We start from the raw sequence: 18474 nt of genomic DNA, 5'->3' as shown, positions 1-18474 counted from the left end.
ATTGATATAGTTTTTATCTTTTTAATTCTTATAAGCATAAATTGCTGCCAATTTGAATATAGCTTTCATGGTTACTAGACGTAAGGAAATTAGTTTACATTAATTGTAGCATTGTTATCATTGCATATTATTCTTAACAAATGGTCTATAGTGGATTTGACTATCGGCCTTTTGTTATTAATTGGTGTATGAGCTTAAAGTCAATCGATGGTTATGCGGTCGATCCTCTTGAAAGGTGGGTTTTCTTTCAAAAATTTATTCTTACATAGTTAATTATTGTATGAAAATTAATTTTGTTGAATCTCTTAATGATCATAACTGATTGAGCAATGACTCACTTTACTTAGCTTGAAAGCAGAGTGGCTATATTCTCAGGGACGAGGTAGACAATTCCGCGTTGGTGAGCATGCCTTACTCGCTCAATATCTTGCGTCCGTCTGCCCGCTCTCAGGCGAGTCCCTAGAGAACGAGACGGACCGGAAACTTAGACTTATATTGAGCAAAGCTCAACATCACCAACAACAATTGAATCAGCAGAGCGATACTGGAAGCTTGAGTAGCGTCACAATGAGTCCTTCCCCAGCCGCTAGACGTAGACTTAGCCATAACAGGACAAATTCTCCCAGACGACCTAGTGAGTCCAAGTCAATCATCGTTTTTTTTTTTTTTTTTTGCTTAGTGATCATACCGAAGACTCTGGAATGAATTCTTGTTTTTTTGAAGAGAATTTTAGAGCTAGGTTTATTTCATAATCGCGACAAATGGACTAATAGTTGGACAAGTGGACCAATAGATTTAGATTTGTCCAGTCATTAAGTGTTCTTCACTACATACACCCTAGTTATGATCTGTTTTCTCTAGTGCCAATGTTGACATACTATGAAGATAAATACTTACAATCACAGAAATTTTATGAAGCAAAATACTGTGTCTGCCATATTCCTTGCAAAGGTATCCAAGGTCATATTGAGGATTTATCATTGAATAAAATCACATGTGTAGTAGGGATGTGCAAGAATTTGAGGGCAGCGTTTGTTTTGTTTTTAAAAATTTATATTAAAGCTACATTTTTTAATTATATACTTTTTAACATTATTCAACAATGTAAATTAAATTGAAGGCGAGTAAGACTTATATATTTTATTTTTAATTATATATATAATAAATACTATTTCATTAATATTAAGTGTATATATATTTATTTATATTATTATACTTTATTTGTTCTATATGTCTCTTTTAATGAACATTATATCATTATTCATAGCATGATTGAAACATAAATGGAATTATTTGATTTAGATTCATGCACATTCTTATAGCTCTTTCATGCATAGTACTTTCTACTAAGCAATTGCTTCTTTAGGCTTATAGTGCGAACGACCATGGGCGATGAAAGCAGTTAAAATATCTCAACACAGAGGCGCTATACTTAGAAGATTTTATTAGCATATTAGCATAGGACAATTTGAAAAAAAATTTACATGTTTTTTTGTTGATAGCATTTAATTTTTAATAGTAGCATAGATCTTGCATGCTTTTGCTAGCAATGCTAGCATCAGAAATTTCCTAACATACAAATGGATTTTGCAAATATAATACAGTATCTATTAAATTAAGCGTTGATTATAGTGTCAAACAATATTTTGCTAGCTTCTTCAAGAAATTCCATGAAAATGAAATCACCAGATCGAATGGTATCTAGCTGTCATACTGATGCTATGGTTTCTTCATGTCATGGTTTATTGAGCGGCGATCACGAGACTCTGATGACTCAAAGCTTAGATCCTAATATGCTCTCTGGTACATTAAGCAACAAGACGTCCAACAATAGTTTACAGGACATGGAGGGTAAGACAATTATACATGTACAATTACAGAATCAGATTAAATAAAATTAAATTATGATAAAAATCATATTTGATTTAGAGACAGTTTCGAGTCCTCTGCAAGCAGCTACAAAATTACTACCAGTACCAGAATCTCTGATGAGTCCAGATTTCCGTCCACCGTCTGGTCTTTCGCGGATTTTACTGAAAACGCCCACGTCAAGTAAATTAAGCTCTCCCTGTCAAATCACAATACCTAGTAAGCCATCCATGGACGGCGACGGAAAGACGATTCCAATCATAAACACTGCAAATCCAATGATAAAAACAAATCTAAGTGGTGTAAAAGCGAACGCGCTCGTAAAAAGTAGCTCCGCGACAAATTGCAGTGTCATGAAACCGGCTATAGCGAAACCGATCATGCCACATGCTAACAGTAAGAGTCCGCACAGTGTGAAGATTAACAATTACGTTCAGAGCAGGACCTTGCCCGTGAAAAAAAGCACGAAAAGTCCCAATTTAGCTAGGAACATACAGCGACCAAAAAGTGCAAGTGAAAAACTCAAGAGCAATTTGAATAAGGATGAGAAAGATGGTGACGCTGGAATTCAGAGCAGTGACGAAGACAGTGAGGTGTGTCAAGCGAAATTGGATAGCATTCGAAATAGAGCTATTCAGAGAAGACAAGAAGATAGTAACAAAGGTAACACTGCTTGAAATATTTTAAAATGCATTAATGAATATTTTATCGGGATTTAATATGTTAATAAATGTTTTTTTTTTTTTTAAAGATCAAGATCAAACGGAGAAGGCTGCTATTTGTATTCAAAGAATATGGCGAGGCTATCATACGAGGAATCTTAATAGAAAAGCCACTAGTATATTAAAAACGATCGACATGATGAGAACGAATAAATACATTCAGTAATATTTTATCTCTTTCATCTATAATGTTTTATTAATATAAAATGTAAACATAAAATAAATTTTACAGAAAACTGTCGACAGACATGGAAGCCACGAGAACCGCTCTCGAAAGTGAACATAAATTACAGTTATTGCAGATGCAGGCAATCAATGCACTGTGGAAAAAAGTAGTCAGTCTGCAACCAGGCGGCAATCGAGAAAACACCTTCAGCGATACGGACAATACTTTGCAGCCGAACGCGGATGTAGTCAGTAATCTTGCGCAAACGTGTAATCTGCTCCATACTCAGGTAAGTTTTTAGGAAAAGCTTTTACATTTCACCAAAAGTTCAATGAAATTTTTTTTCTGATATTTTATATATTTTTGTATTTTTGTCAGGTCCAACAGCTGCAAGATTCGATGACCGAGATAAAGCGTTGCATGTCAGGTATGAAGCCGAAGCCTGCTCTCGTCGACAACGGCGTCGCCACTCAAACGGAGATATCTGCCGTGCATACACCGGCGGGCGAGGAAAATACATTCCCTTATGGACGTGCTAGTAGGCCGCAAAGTTTGCCGATACATCAAACGATACACGAAGGAAACGAGAATAAGAGTTTTGCATCGAATTTAGTGGACAGCGTACTGAAGAAGGTGTCACAATCCACCGACACGACGGATGACGAAGTCAATACAGATATCTTGAATTCAAATGAAAATCCCGAAATGTTAAACTCGAACGAGAATCCTGAAGTGTTTAAGCATTGTGAGATAATTGAATCTGATTTAAAGCAGGCGGTTGAAAACGAGACAACGAAAGACTACAAAAATATGATCGAGAAAGCGACAATGGACAGCGACGTATGCGAAGAAGCGTTGTGTAAGGAGTTGCACAATTTGATCGAAACAGAAAATGGAGCGGATGCTTATAAGAACTGCATAAATAGCGCGGTTAACGGAGACGACAAGGAAATCTGCTAGATTTGACTTTGACGAAACAAATTTCTACACCATATGCCTTGTGAGTAACGCAGTCGTAATAAGACAGTACGTATAAAGTGAAAAAAAACAAATGTTTTTAAAAAAATGCTCATTGTAAATAATAAAAGATAATTTTACTCGTAACGATGTTATAAAACAGAATTAAATTTTTATTGTTTTATTATAAAAAAGAGATACTTTGATCACGAACAATAAGCTGCCATTAGTGGAGTTTCATGTTCGAGGACCATGCCTTGGTCTATTACTATTATTATTATTATTATTATTATTATTATTATTATTATTAGTATTATTATTATTATGTAAAAGAGTTAGAAAATTGGTAGAGTCATACTTTGTTGATGTTAAATATATATTTGGTAAATGTTTTAATCAAAAACAATTAATTCTTCCTAAAATATTAAATATAAATTTCCTGGGATAATGTAAAATTATTCTATTGAGATAAGAGAGTTATATAGGTAAAATAAGTGAAATGTTTATGGAAAAAATTTTCTACAATCTTTGAAATAAAATATCTGCTTGTATTGTATCTGATTGTATGTACTTCCATCAATAATCAGATGGAAAATTTTTGAAATCTTATGTACACAATACACAAATATAATGCAAATGTTTCACAAAATGTACTTTATAATCCAATCAAAAGTTGTAAAAGCTCTGACAACCATGTTATTTAGTCACTGACATAATTTCGTCACTGTTACTTATATTCCACTGTTATCAATTTATTTAACTTAAACTACATATATAACCAATTTTCTAGCTCTCGTATAAAATTTTTTCTGTATTTATTTATCCATCTGTGCAAAGAAGCTTTACTTTTAATAGTATATTGAAGTATTGAGAAAGAGCTAGCATAAATTTGATTGAATCTAGTCAATATAGAGTAGATTTTACATTTAGGTATATTGTAGATATTCCAGAATTGTTATAGAAATACTACTCAATGTGCGTTACGGAAAAATATTGCAAGACTTATTTGATCCTATTACGTATCAAACAGCACGATTGAAATTATGAAAATGTAACTATAAACTTGGTTTTACGTGATTATTGACATTTATAAGCGATAAGTAATTGTTGATTAAATAAATTAATATTCTGCGAATATTATTACTACGCGAGCTTAATAAATTAAAATTGTATATCAGCCGCAGCGTATTATTCTGTACAATCGAATTTCCGTATCTTTTTCAGACACTTTTCCTCTTGCACTACATATGCTGCTTCAAATTTGCTACAAGATCATGCATGCATAGAATTAAAATACATGATAATTTAATTAATATGAAATTATAGAATGAAGAAACGGAGATACGATCGATAAAATTTTGCTCATTTCAAAAAGTACTTTCGAAAATTTATTTCATTATTCGTGACATTAGGAAAAATATATTTAGGAAAAATACGTTTTGATGAAGAATGAGCTAAATTAGTTTTGTTCTCTTTTGTAAAATAAGTTATTCAATCTTTTATATATGCTTCATAATATCGTAAACTATTACAACTTGTAATTTACTTCCATTTATTATATATTTTTAAAAATAATTTTCCAAACAATTTTAGTCAAATTTAGTTTATGCTATCTTTTGTAAAATCTAAAAACATGTTCTAATACCTTTAATAATACATATTAAGGACATAATTTTTAATAATAAAAAGAACAGAATCTGACAAAAGGTATTATAAAATTATATAAATTGAACTTTGAAATTGGTACAGATTTTAAAATATAATTTTCATCCTCTCCATACTTTTCCATATTAAAATTTATATCAATAATTTAAATTAAAATTTAGATATATTCGAGGTTAATATTTTTGAAATAGCTATTAAAAATTTGTTTTATAAATGTATAACAATGTAGAAAAGAATGTGCTTAGCTTAAATTTATATTTTTGTGATTTTTCGATGTATATATATGACCAAAATAATTTCCTAAAGTGATAACGGATTGGATAGATTTACTCATGAAATAAGAATATAGAAACATAGTTGCAATATTGTTTTTTTATTTCATATCCCTAATTTATAAATTATACACAAAGTAACATTGTTTCTTGCTCTTTTTTCTTATAATTATACATTATTTACATTTTATGTAGCAAAGTTATATCTAATTGTTTTAAAAAAATATATACACAGCCAGATATATAAACGTATCTTATTGCCTGGATATTAAGCATTTATAAAGTTTTTTTTGCTATTTTTATTGCGCTTTTTTTTAATAAAAAAATATATAATAAATAGATGATTAATATTTTCATATAGTTATCATTAATAATAAGTACTATGACACATTATATGTATACTGTTGTATGACACATTGAATATCGATTTCTACATTGATTGAAATAATTGACTAAAATTGACACATTGATATATGTATAAAAATGAAAAAATGAAATAATTTATTGTAAAATTCATTTATTTCTTTTCCGTATGACTTGCATTAATAAGAATAAATTTGATTTTTTTATAAATTTTAGAAGAAGAAATCTTAACCAGAATTTTAAGTGATAAGTTTATTAAATTATTTCCGTGGAAATAATTTAATAAATTTAATAAACGGAAAAGAACTTTTATCATTTCTACAAAATACAAATTTACATTAAAATCATAAATGAAAAACATTCAGCGGAACATTCTTTGACACATTGTTTTTTCTGATTTTAAATAAAAATTTTCCATTTCTTTCACTTTTAGTATTTCCTGTTGAATATATTCCTTCTTTTCCTTAGGATATAGTTCAGACAGTTGATATAAATCTTTTAATCCTAATTTATATTCGTACAGAGAAATATAGGCTTGTGCTCTTCGATATAACGCTTTAGTCTTCGTTTTATCTGTTTCCAAAACCTGAAATATGAAGATGTATTAAGGCACAATTCAAACTTCTAATTGTCTACAAAAAAGAACATTTTCTTACCTCGCTACACAATTCTATGGTTTTCTGATAGTTTTTCTGTTTTAATTGTACAGCAGCTAAATTAAGTAATAAATCTAATCGAAGAATCGCCAGCTTGGCATAAAATGTATCCGACATGTTTTGCTGTTTCATCCATGAGTAATATCGTAATGCCTTTTTATACTTTCTACTGGCATCTACCAAGTTCTCCTTTTCGAAATAATCATTTCCAGAATCTTTTATATGCTTTATTACATCTTCCATGAATGTGTGCTAAGAACACAAACAGATCCAAATTAATAATTTTTCACGTAATAATAGATCCAAATACATTTTTAGGAATGACAATTTACCGTAAGCTTGTTGACATGCAAATGATAATCCCAATCTTCTGGCCATGGTGTATAAACATCCTTGGATCCGTCATTCTCCTCTAGTCCCCAAGTCTCCCCCTTCTTGAATTCCCCACAATCAACTATACTTATTTTCTAAACAAATAAACAATTATCTATAGGTTCACAGATGTTATCTTTGTGACTTAATAAGAGCCTTACCTCAACTGGAGCATCAGATAAAGAGATATCGGTCTTTACTTTACTCATCTCTAATACTGCACCCATGCCTCTTACGACCTTTCCAAATACTACATTGAAGTTGTCAAGATGTGGAGATGATTCAAGAATGATGATAAATTGAGAACTGTTGGTATGCGGTCTTCCCTCGTTCACCATGCTGAGTAGTCCAGCAAACTCATGCTTCAACATGAAGTTCTCGTCGTCAAAGTAAGGGCCGTAAATACTCTCTCCGCTGGTACCGTCAAAATTGACGACATCACCACCCTGGATCATTAACCGCGAAATGACTGCAGCAATATAACATTACATGTGTGTGCAATAGTTCTCTTAATAAATCAAACTTTAATCCTATTCGTTTTCAAAAAAGACCAGAAAATCAATATATGTGGTTTTCATTTATAAGCAATATACTGTTTGCAATAAGTGTAAAAAATTATATATAATAGTCAATTGTCATAATAACTTAAATTTTAGTCTTTTTCTATTAAAAATTAAATTAATGCTCTACATTTACAAAGAATTAGGCCTGTTCTTTTTAACTAATCTTGTACATTCTCTCCTTGTTTTAGAGAGAAAAAGAAAGAGAACCATAAACTATTGATTTTGCAATGTAAAAATTATACATATAGCAGTTGATTGTTTTAATAAATTAAAAGCCAGTATTTATAATCGAATCTCTTTCAAGACTATCTCAAATAATCCTAAAATACTAGTATAGTTTTGTGATTGACTGATGACATCCTAAGACAGCACTTAAGATAATTTTAAATATAAGATTTGACTATGAATATATCTTAGTCTATTCTTCCTTAAAACAATTCTGATTCTATCCTGCTTCCAAAAAATTAATAATTCATCCATAAATAATCCAATTTCAACGAGCAAGATCTAGAAATACTCTAGCAACCTTTTAATCGGAATTAATATAACTGTAGGTTCAAGGTACTAAAATATTGACTGACAATGCAGTGCGACAATAAAGCCAGATGAAGAATGACGATAAGAAATGTATTCACATAGAGCGGCGAGGATCTGCATGGTAATGCTCACCCTTGTGGAAGACGGTTCCCTTGTAGTGTAATCTCGCAGCCTTTGACCCGGCTCCCTTCTCGCCGGTGCACAGCGCACGGAAATTCTCCGCGGTTTGCGGCACGATATCCTTGAAAAGCTCCATGACAATTCTTCCCACTGGAAAATAAACATTGTGAATCGTGAAACCTCAATGTCGGTATTTATATCGGGGAAGAGCGATTGCGCATAACCTCACGCGAGAATACCTTTCTCGGATCCGATCGCAACGTCCAGGAAAACCACAGGATTGTCTTCGTTAGTGAGCAGAGTTGTCTTTTCTGTCGAGAACTGTTTCATACTTTTTTTTCCATGCGAGATCATCACGATGGAATTAATCTCTTCTCGCGAACTTGGCGTATGCGACGAACGCGTAAACAAAGTCACATTTATAGCGCAAGCCTGCTGCTGCTCTTGACACACACACACACACACATCTGCTCCGAGCAACGTGTAATCGTATTAAATTATTTTGAAAAAAGTACCTTGACATAAAAACACAATTGCATAAATCCAGAAATGCGACTTGCGATGGATTAAAATAATAAGAATGCAAGTTAATGTTTTGAAATTTTTATAAGAATTGTACAGGGTGATTCATTACTCTTTTATTGCGTTTTATTTTTAAGAGCTATTGTCTCAGATAATCAAACGTTCGTTGAAAACAATTAAGACTGCAGTTGATTTATATATCTTAATAAGTTTGAAAATAACGAATTTTTAATGTAAATTATCTAGAATAATTCCTTTGATACGTACGTTTAATAATTAAAGTTATACTGCAGAAATACATAAGTTGCATCAATTAAGCTATATATGTATATATAATATATATGTAATAGAGGACATATATAGATCCGTCGAGTTAAAAATACTTATCAAAAACAATGAGCTTTCAATAAATTACGAATTTTTTATCTTAAGTACTTCCATGAATGTTTGAATCGGCTGAAATCATGAAATATCACTGACAATTTATCGGTAACATATGACATGCATGATTCAAATGTATTTCTGCCCATTTAAAATCGAAGATTGAATGGATTACACAAATTTCTGAGGTCGTTGCAAAAATAATAAAGTTTCAATAAATTTGATGATAAATTCTATTTCCTCGATCTCTTTTTCTCTTATTATTCATAAATAAAACGTAAAAAAACTCTCTTACATAATAAAGCGCTATTTTTAATTATTTTAGATTAATGACTAAAATTATGCTCACGTAGAATATTAATAAGTGTCACTGTTCGAAAATTTAATAAAAAAAAGATGCATTTTCAAAAAGTAGGTCCCACCGAGATTTGAACTCGGATCGCTGGATTCAGAGTCCAGAGTGCTAACCATTACACCATGGGACCTCTTGTGTATCACCTACTAGACAGCATGTATTTTATCTACTTAGCAGAGACTCAAACCCTGTTTAGTAAAGGTATGAATCTTTCTTTAGCGGAGATGCAAACCTCATTCAACAAAGATTTAAACCATATTTAGTGAATAAATAATATAAATTTTATTACAGTTGCATAATAAATTTCAACATTACGATTACATGACAAACATTATTTATATATTATTTATTCATTTGGTTACGTTATGTTTACACGAATCTTGTTTTCATATAGATAATACAAGAAATATAAATAATAACTTCATTATTGTAAATTAGATAACACAACACGATAAAATAAATTAAGTTATAAGATTGTTAATATATTTAACTTCAGAGTATTGATAAAATAAACGTATATTGAAAAAAATTAAACAAAAAAATAGAATTTATTTCCATTACTTTTAATAAAATTTGAATCTTCTACAATTCATAGATCATTGTTTACACATATGATACGTAAAACATAGTTCACGTAAATAAAGCTTACATTGCATACATTATAGCATTTTATTAAATTAAATTGTTTTAAGGTGTATAAGACAATTTATTTTGTATCTTTTTAGATTTGTATTTCATTAATACATCACTCCATTTCCGTACATTAAAGATTTTTCAATTAAGAATTTCTAGATTTCGAAACAAAAATGGTAATTCTAAAAAATCGATATATTGAAAGAATCAGGACAATATAATCGGAGTGTAAAAAAATTGTATTAAAATTCAAAAAATTTTTCCGAATTGAGATTCTAAGGGGAAGAGGGGACAGAATATAAAATTCCGAATGTTTCTGTTTTATCGCTGTAATGAGTATAACAATGAAATTTTTCACAGAATAACGTGTAATCGCATATCGCTTTATATAATAAATTTTACATATGCGTATATTTATTTTTCATTTATTTTAAGAATTCTTATTCGATAAGAATTCTCGCTATGTATATATAAATTATAATACTAAAACAAGCAAAATATTAATACACTTATCATATTTAGTAAGTAGTCAATATCTAGAAGCTCTCTAACATTAAAATGTATATATTATACTATTAGAAAACTTTTGTTCATCATTTATTCGGAAATAATGAATCATACATTTCGTTTCTTGATGCGATTCATTTTAACTTGTCAATTCTGCACAAGTTGCGATTTGACATGCACTCCACACGTTTACGTTCTTCAGTGATCTGCATTCAAATAAACAACGCTTAAAATGAATAAAACCATCGATTTAAAGCATTGTTCCTATTATTTTGAGCAATAAAAATGTACATTCTTTTTTCCCCATAGCTTATTATGTATAACATCACATAAAATAACGTTTGTACGTGTATATGCAAAAAACAGGCTGATTTTTTAATTTAATTTCGTTATCGTTCTTTTTATTCATACTATATCCGTCTAATTTCGCACAGCGAATTTGGCAAATAATTTTGTTTTCGTTCTATGTAAATACGATTGACATTTATTACGGTCTACACGATGCTCTTTCTTAAGAAAATCGATTATATATTATACAAATATGACCCCACATAGAAATGCTGTTTGCTCTAAAGCCAAGTAGAATAAAGAAAAAAAAGTGCAGATTTAATAATTTTCAATAGAAAAAAAGTAGACGTTCCTGTGCGCTCCCGGACAGTAGTCTCCAGCCACGTTTGATGTTTAAATATTGAATGATGGCACGTACACAAATTAGAACTCCTAAAAGTAATATGTAGCATCATTTACCTTCTAAAATATTTTTTTATTCTTATAATATGTTTATGTTGGAACAGTGAAAAAACTATAAGAGTGATAAGAACAGCAATAAAAAAATTGTAATAGCTATAAAAATAGTATTAAACTTATAACTATTAATCTAAATGAACAGTCCAAACAGTAATTTAGAATTATTATCTTCAAATAATGTAAAATAATATGCTACAAAATGAATACATAAAAATACAAACACAACAAATAAAATTGGAATATGCAATGTTACTAATTAATTTTTAAATAGCGCTCTTATCGTTTATTATTGCTCCAACAAATTAATGCATACTCAAATATTATACAAACCAAATGCCATTATTAACCACCACAACCATGAGTTTTCTCGCGAAGCGAGATCAGTGGAGTGTTTAACAATGAGAGTCCATTTTGTTAGGGACAATCCAAAACCAGCTAGCGCGCCGTAACGAGAGGCAATGGTGTGACAGAAACACATCAGCAACAAAAATCCAATCCAATTAAATAGGAATGCAACTGTAGAGAAGATAAATTGCAGGTAACCGCCATAGGGAAAATTAGAATTTATATAGATTTGATATCCCACCAAGAAACGCTGTGAAGAACATAAAGTCTGTGCCAAGCAATCCACTCTCTGGATCACCCTCTGCAGCTTCAGTATCTATAGCCAATATTGTTAAAGGCTGTTGTGGTGGTCTAATATTTCCTGGCTGCAAAGAAAAGATTCAGGTCAGAAATAGAATATAGATCCATATTCTTTTTAGCACAGTCACATACCATGTGTATCTGAGGCTGTGGCTCGCCTTGTAGAGTCTTTTCACGCTGAACCTCCTCATAACTGGGTAATTTGGTAGCTACCTCATAAGGAGGTGGTGCAGAGAAATCTGGTTTTGGAGGTGGAATCTCCTCCCCATCAGACTGAAAAGATTTACTGGGTTAATTTAGCTATCTAAAGCATAATATCGTATAGATCTAACATTACGTAACATTATGTAATATTTTATCATGTCATGTTATAACATACTATTACAATTGAATACAAAGAGCTCAGAATAGTCATCTTAATGTTTGTCAATATTTCTTATATAATTTCATACATTTTCTAGGCTTTTAAATATGTTACCATTCGATTTGCAGTCGTAGCCTGTGCAGCAGCAGTAGATGCTTCGGAATGGCCGAGTATTTCAAACTGAAACGGCATGACGATGGTGCGGCATCCCACATTTGTGGCGGTGGGAATTTCATTCTGATTTGACGTCTCACCACTGGTATCCTCATCCACTTGAGGTGGCTGTGGAACAATGTACAAAACACACCTGAATAACGTATCATCTACAAGACATATTTTATTAAACGTTCCACCTCCTTCGATAAGATGTTAAACAAGGGAAATTCTTGAAATCGGAATATGCATGTTTCTCGCCCAATCAACAATGGGCAACAACGACAATCGTAACGTTACTTCTTGCGCGACAGGGTGATCGAAACATCGCGACGAGGGTAATTCGAGTCGAATGCCAGGCCAACTACGATCGCGCGAGGAAATGACAATGATCGCGCTAGAACAGTGCGTTTAATTACGCTGTCACGAGAAAAGGCAACACACGTCCGAGGGGGGGCTCTCGCGGAAACCATTCCCGGATACACCCGTTATCGCGTACGACGAACGTACCGTGCTGCGACGGGCGTTACCGTCCATTTCCAGCCAGGTTTGCGCGGCGCGGTTGAGACAATGTCACGAGGGCTCTTCCCCGGAGGACGGTACGCGTTTACGGAACGCGAAACGCCCTTGCTCCGAGTTCGAGACAGAGATAAAAAAGCGTTCGCAATCGATGCCTTGACAGCTGGTAAGTCGTAACCGACGTGACGGCCGCCGGTCGTCCTGGAGCGACGTCTCGGTCTCGAGAGACGGACACTGTCGCCGCTGTTCGCGACGCATGCGCGGCAGCGCAAGCGCGACCGTTCTTTTTTCCTAACTTTTTCCACGTTCCCCCCGATTATTCGTCGTTCTCGCGATTATTAGTAAAATTCGCGAATTATTAATAAAAGTTACGATCGTCGGCGTCACGTTACATTCGGAAATTTCGGATTTCGCGGTTGCGCGATGTCCGAACGGCGATTGGTCGTCCGCGATCGCGCGTTGCGAATCGCCCTTTAGGACGGGATCCTAGCCACCGGAAGTGCGCACCGGTCGCGCAAAGCCCAACGCTTTCGACAGTCATCCCCCCGTTCTCTCGAGGGCCACTTCGCGGCGCGTAGTTCGCGAGTAGTGATCAACAATTTTTTTTATCACGATGCAACGAAAGGTAGAAATGTCACCCGTACACAACACGATCGCTCGCTTGATCGTCCGAGTGGAGGAGATCACGGGAGGGGGAACGGCGCGTGTAGAGGGAGCAACTGCGCTCACGTCACCGCGGCACAAACGACGCTCCGATCGCGCAGCGTGCCAGTCGCTGACTGACGTTCGCAGGTGTAGGTTGGCTGACGTTGCGTCCTCTTCTCTCGCGATGTCGGAAGTATTCAAACTGGGTGATTTAGTATGGTGCGTATTTGTAGGAGTGCGCGCGTTATCTCGTGTACCGTCACGGTGCGTGTCTGTAGGTGTAAACCTCTTAATCTCTCATCGTATTTTTTCTGGCTTTCAGGGCGAAGATGAAGGGATTCTCGCCGTGGCCTGGCCGGGTAAGTGGTACTCTCTTGCCTCCTCCCTCCCCCCTCTCTCCTCTTTTCTTCTTCCGAGTCGAGTAACGCGGGCTCTTCCTCGCGTGAACGTCGTCGGTGCGCCCGTGCCTACCCGCCCTCGCTCATTTCGTTTGACGGTTTTCCCCGCGTCGTTCCGTTTCGTCGACGTTCACCGCCGGCACCAGCTGTCGACGCAACTGGCGACGGACCCGCGACGCGTCGCCTTGGGATCGTCGACGGAGTCGGGGCCGCTGCGCTATCTCCCGCCACACCCGACCTTCGAATTCAAATTGGCGCGCAAGACGCCGGTGCTTATAACCTAAATTCGCCGTGCGACCGCGGACCGTCTCTCGTTCTAGCTTGCCATGGCGAACTCCGAATCCCCCCTCCTCCCCCGTCGTGCCGCGCTTTCGAAACCCCTCGCGGGAAATCGAACGCCGGATGTACCCGCGACTGGCCGCAGTCGAGACAAGAGACTTTAGAAGTTGTCCCGCGTAATCCGCCTTCCCTTTTCCGATTGGCGGAAACGCGCGTGACGTCGGCAGCGTGTCAGGCGAGCGACTGGCGTTTACGCCTTGTTTGCCTGGAGTTGTCAGACAGATGCATCGTCGACGCTCGAAGTCAAAGCCGGTTTTCCGATCCTTTATGTACAAAATTACATCGAATCTCAAGCTACGCGATCAATGTTAACGGTTTAATGAGTTTTAGTACTGCCCGCGCGCGTGACCGGACTGGTGCTCTATTCTTGAATAATAACACTTATAATAATCCTGTAATATGAACATGAACAATGTCGCGTATGAAAATACATCGTGTGTACTTTACCAGATTTACGTATTGCATTGTTGCTCAAGAATAGGACCCCTTGATCTTGAAATGATCTTGAATGTAAGAGTTATGGAATGAATTATACGTGAGTCCCAAAGACTTATGTTCGGGTTTGCGCGAGAGAAGGAGAAGGAGAGTATATGTAGAAGATGCGATGGACGGTTCGGAGCTCTTTCGAGTACGTTTACGCGGCAAATGCCACCGGTGCATGCCAGGGCCGTGCGAAGGCTGAGGGTGCGTGTTTTGGATATTAGCCTGAAAATTGTCCCAACACGAAAAGAAAGCAACATGTAATTGTAAAGCTTAGCATTTATAGACAGGGAGTTTAACAGAAATGCTGTTGGTTGAAAATTCAGTTTTGACGTATACTTTTTTAATAGATTGGTTGATCCATATTCGATTAAACTGTGATAAATTACCTAATGTAATTGCCATTATCTGTTTGTAGATGATGTTTAGTCATTCATGTTTATCCATTAAGTAATTTAGTGTATAGTTTGTCTAAAGTAACCCTTGAATCTTAAAAATTATTAGTACTAAGTAACCCTGAATCGTAAAATTTTATTAACAAATAAAAATTTACAATTAATGGTTTCTAAGTGAAGTAATTACTGAATGTAAAATATTCTGTTAATTTTCTAGTAAACATTTATTTTTAATAAACATTAATTTTTTTATTTTATAAAAGTTTGATATTATGTCAATCATGTTTTCCAAAAATGGATTGTAAATTAAAATGAAATTTGAAATGTATATGAGAAAATAAATGCTATGATTATTCTTATTTGTATTTTGTATAAGTTATGTATTAATTTCATAATGGCATGCAAAGGTGTCAGTTCCTTCGAAGGATTTGAAGAAGCCCGCAAACACTAAAAAGGGACCAGTACAGTGCATCTTCTTCTTTGGGACAAATAATTAGTAAGTTCTATTTGCGGATTGTTTATCTTACAGAATGTATCTATGATTGTAATTCTCAACAATGCCTTTTTTTTGTAGCGCATGGATAGAAGAATCCAACATTAAGCCCTACCAAGAGTATAAAGATACTTTAGTGAAATCTAGCAAATCTGGCGCATTCAAAGATGCAGTGGAAGCTATAGAAGAATTTATCGCCAAAGGAGAGGTGAGTAGAATTTCTATATCTCTGATGATTATATAAGTACATTATAATATAATATAATATAATGCAATGTAATTAAATTATTAAAGGAATTATAAATACAAAGGAACAAGATTTCTGGTAATTAAAAAATGATGAAGTAATAATCAAATTATAGGAATAAATAATGTACAAAATATTCGTAAATGTCTTTACGATTTACATAATTTAAGTTAATTTAATTTAAATAAACTTTCTTCTTTCTAAGTAACTTAACAATTATATTATTCATTAACTATCTAACTATACATTAGAATGATGTATTAGATAATAATGGACATTTATAGAATTGTTTGAAAATAAAAGTCCATATATTATTAAAATATTAAAATATAATTGCTTATAATGAAGATAATTAAATCTTCTTTATTGATGTTCTAGGTATTCGAGGATGGTTTAGATCCGGATTCCTTGTTTGACAGACTCAAAGAAGAGACTGTAGCTGAGAAGAAACCCGTCGTCAAACCATCGAAGCCGCGCAAGGTCAGCAGCGATCTCTGATCTCTCAGCTACAATTGTTAAAAGTTTTTTAATTGCGTTTTATATTATATATACAAACTACTGCTACAGGAAGCTACTACCAAGACCCCTAAACGTCTAAGTGACAGCGGCACAGGTGATCGTCGACCGGCTAAAAAGCAGCGTAGGGAATCAAGTGGTAGCAACAGAGTCGGCAGTGTCAGTCCTACCATGAACCATTCTACTCCGGCTAGAAAAACTGGCTCGCTTCTAAACAGACCGGCAAATATCGCCAGACCTGTAAGTAATCAAATTGCGATATATTTTTTTCATTGTTGACCTAAAACATTTAACTCTTCATTGCTCTCGTGTGAGGCAAACGCTTAAGTCACTTTTTTTAATTGCACAGATATATAAAAATTGATACTGAAACTTTGACTTTTTATTTACAACTTTTAAAGTGTATTTGTATGATTGTTTTCTCAATTTTGTTTTGTTTTATTTTTGTTAAAGACTGAAAATAATTGTTTGTTAAACAAAAGTAATGGAAAGTTAATTATTCCATCTTGGTTATTATTAATATGATTAAAGTCCATTCGATAGATAATAAATAAGATTTAACAATTAATTACATATAATAATACATGTTTTAATATACGTAATACGTGTATGCAATATATCGGACATTTCAGTATGATATCACATTGAAATATGAGTTCTTTAAGCTAATTGCTTTCTCATATCATTGTCACTACTTTTATTCACATTTAATTTTTCTTTCATGAAATCGATGACATGAGGATTGAGAATTAAATTCGGGACCTCCCAATTACTAGTAGTTAACTGTTCTTACATAAAGTCGCTCTACTTGATTTTAATATTATATATTTAATATTTTGATTATAGAAAACATAAGTTTGTTTCCAAATATTTGGAACTGTTTTTTTATATTTCACGGTCTGTGCTAAAATCTTTTGAAATTAAATTTTATTTATTTAATATTTGTGTGATAATTATATTACCGTAAGATCAAGAATGAGTGGCATATGGTGTGCGACATGTTCTACATACTCACCTATACATACACGCAACACGCAAGTGACGTCTGCACCTCAGTAGCGTAATTAGGGTCCCATTACCACCCTGATTTCATAATCTTATTAAAATGTAAAATATTAAAAAAATTATAATTATAAAATCTTTATTTTTGCATTTAAATGAACCACTATCAGTATTATATTTATTATAGTGATATAATATATCCTCAGTATAGGATTTATTTATAGGTTTAGGCGCAACCTGTGAACTCTAAATAGTTAAAGAATGAATACCTATCTAATGTTTTTTATTCTAATGTTTAAATCCACTTTTTTAAAATACTTTTATAAGATATTTTTAACTTGACAATTAATATTTTCTTATTATTCATAATTAATATTTTTATTATACAATTATTATATAAATATACATTTTTGTCGTTTTTTTTTTTTTTTTTTGAAATTTACAGTAAAACAGAAATGAGATAAATGTACACTTCTGACTTCAAAAAAAGGATTCTTTTTTTTGACACATTCATAGTTTAATAATCATCGAGAAATCAAAATCAATTTTGAGACACCCTCTGTATAGGATATTCTAGATTTTTTCTGAACTACAAATTTCATTAGAAATCATTTTTGTTGGATTTTTTTAGTAATATTTTTTTCTTAATTTTTATTGCAAATATGATATAAAAATAATAATTCTATTTAAATGAATTTTAAGTGCAATTATAAATAAGATTTTCTTATATTTTTTTCACAAGAAATTAATTGTTAGAATATTATAAAATTAATTCAGAAAATAAACAATATCAAGAACCGGATGATAACTGTTTCAATTTATTATCGTGCGCGTAACACACCCTATTTGAGTGTCTTTAGTATATAATATA

General features: G+C 33.3%; 4 protein-coding genes and 1 non-coding gene across 11 annotated transcripts in view; 2 read left to right on the top strand and 3 right to left on the bottom strand.

Annotated features, from left to right (window-relative positions):
• Positions 1–4891, top strand: part of LOC105829458 (centrosomal protein of 97 kDa) — a 63118-nt gene extending 58227 nt beyond the window's left edge. For 4 of the 7 annotated variants that reach the window (XM_036291594.1, XM_036291595.1, XM_036291593.1 and 1 more), the window contains 8 exons: positions 152–235; positions 348–634; positions 862–951; positions 1654–1851; positions 1930–2532; positions 2621–2753; positions 2824–3046; positions 3136–4891. In XM_036291594.1, coding sequence (XP_036147487.1) covers positions 152–235; positions 348–634; positions 862–951; positions 1654–1851; positions 1930–2532; positions 2621–2753; positions 2824–3046; positions 3136–3717 — 2200 coding nt within the window. In that variant the 3' untranslated portion in view covers positions 3718–4891. The remainder of the gene's footprint in view (positions 1–151; positions 236–347; positions 635–861; positions 952–1653; positions 1852–1929; positions 2533–2620; positions 2754–2823; positions 3047–3135) is intronic. The other 3 variants (XM_012668311.2, XM_012668310.3, XM_036291596.1) reach the window with 2 other exon arrangements.
• A 745-nt stretch (positions 4892–5636) lies between these two features.
• LOC105829464 (peptidyl-prolyl cis-trans isomerase D) lies at positions 5637–8717 on the bottom strand. The gene is made up of 6 exons (XM_012668319.3): positions 8502–8717; positions 8275–8412; positions 7204–7511; positions 7003–7137; positions 6671–6922; positions 5637–6600 (listed from the first exon to the last, which is right to left on the bottom strand). The coding sequence occupies exons 1-6, from the start codon at positions 8614–8616 to the stop codon at positions 6376–6378; spliced, it is 1173 nt and encodes a 390-aa protein (XP_012523773.1). The 5' UTR covers positions 8617–8717; the 3' UTR covers positions 5637–6375.
• An 861-nt stretch (positions 8718–9578) lies between these two features.
• Positions 9579–9650, bottom strand: Trnaq-cug. Its single transcript has one exon. It is a non-coding gene; the product is annotated as a tRNA-Gln (tRNA).
• Positions 9651–10466: 816 nt separating this feature from the next.
• LOC105829463 (NEDD4 family-interacting protein 1-like) lies at positions 10467–13298 on the bottom strand. The gene is made up of 6 exons (XM_012668318.3): positions 13080–13298; positions 12531–12698; positions 12185–12325; positions 11994–12117; positions 11738–11923; positions 10467–11380 (listed from the first exon to the last, which is right to left on the bottom strand). Exons 1-6 carry the CDS (start codon positions 13104–13106, stop codon positions 11277–11279), a joined length of 750 nt encoding a protein of 249 aa, XP_012523772.1. The 5' UTR covers positions 13107–13298; the 3' UTR covers positions 10467–11276.
• Positions 13299–13704: 406 nt separating this feature from the next.
• Positions 13705–18474, top strand: part of LOC105829462 (putative oxidoreductase GLYR1 homolog) — a 38737-nt gene continuing 33967 nt past the window's right edge. The window contains exons 1-6 of the mRNA XM_028190052.2: positions 13705–13952; positions 14056–14092; positions 15753–15841; positions 15920–16046; positions 16464–16565; positions 16653–16841. Of these exons, the coding sequence (XP_028045853.1) occupies positions 13720–13952; positions 14056–14092; positions 15753–15841; positions 15920–16046; positions 16464–16565; positions 16653–16841 (777 nt within the window). The 5' untranslated portion in view covers positions 13705–13719. The remainder of the gene's footprint in view (positions 13953–14055; positions 14093–15752; positions 15842–15919; positions 16047–16463; positions 16566–16652; positions 16842–18474) is intronic.

The sequence above is a fragment of the Monomorium pharaonis genome, chromosome 8, assembly GCF_013373865.1.
Source record: "Monomorium pharaonis isolate MP-MQ-018 chromosome 8, ASM1337386v2, whole genome shotgun sequence".
NCBI lineage: Eukaryota > Metazoa > Arthropoda > Insecta > Hymenoptera > Formicidae > Monomorium > Monomorium pharaonis.
The sequence above is the reverse complement of the archived record's forward strand: the minus strand, read 5'-3'. Positions and strand labels throughout refer to the sequence as shown.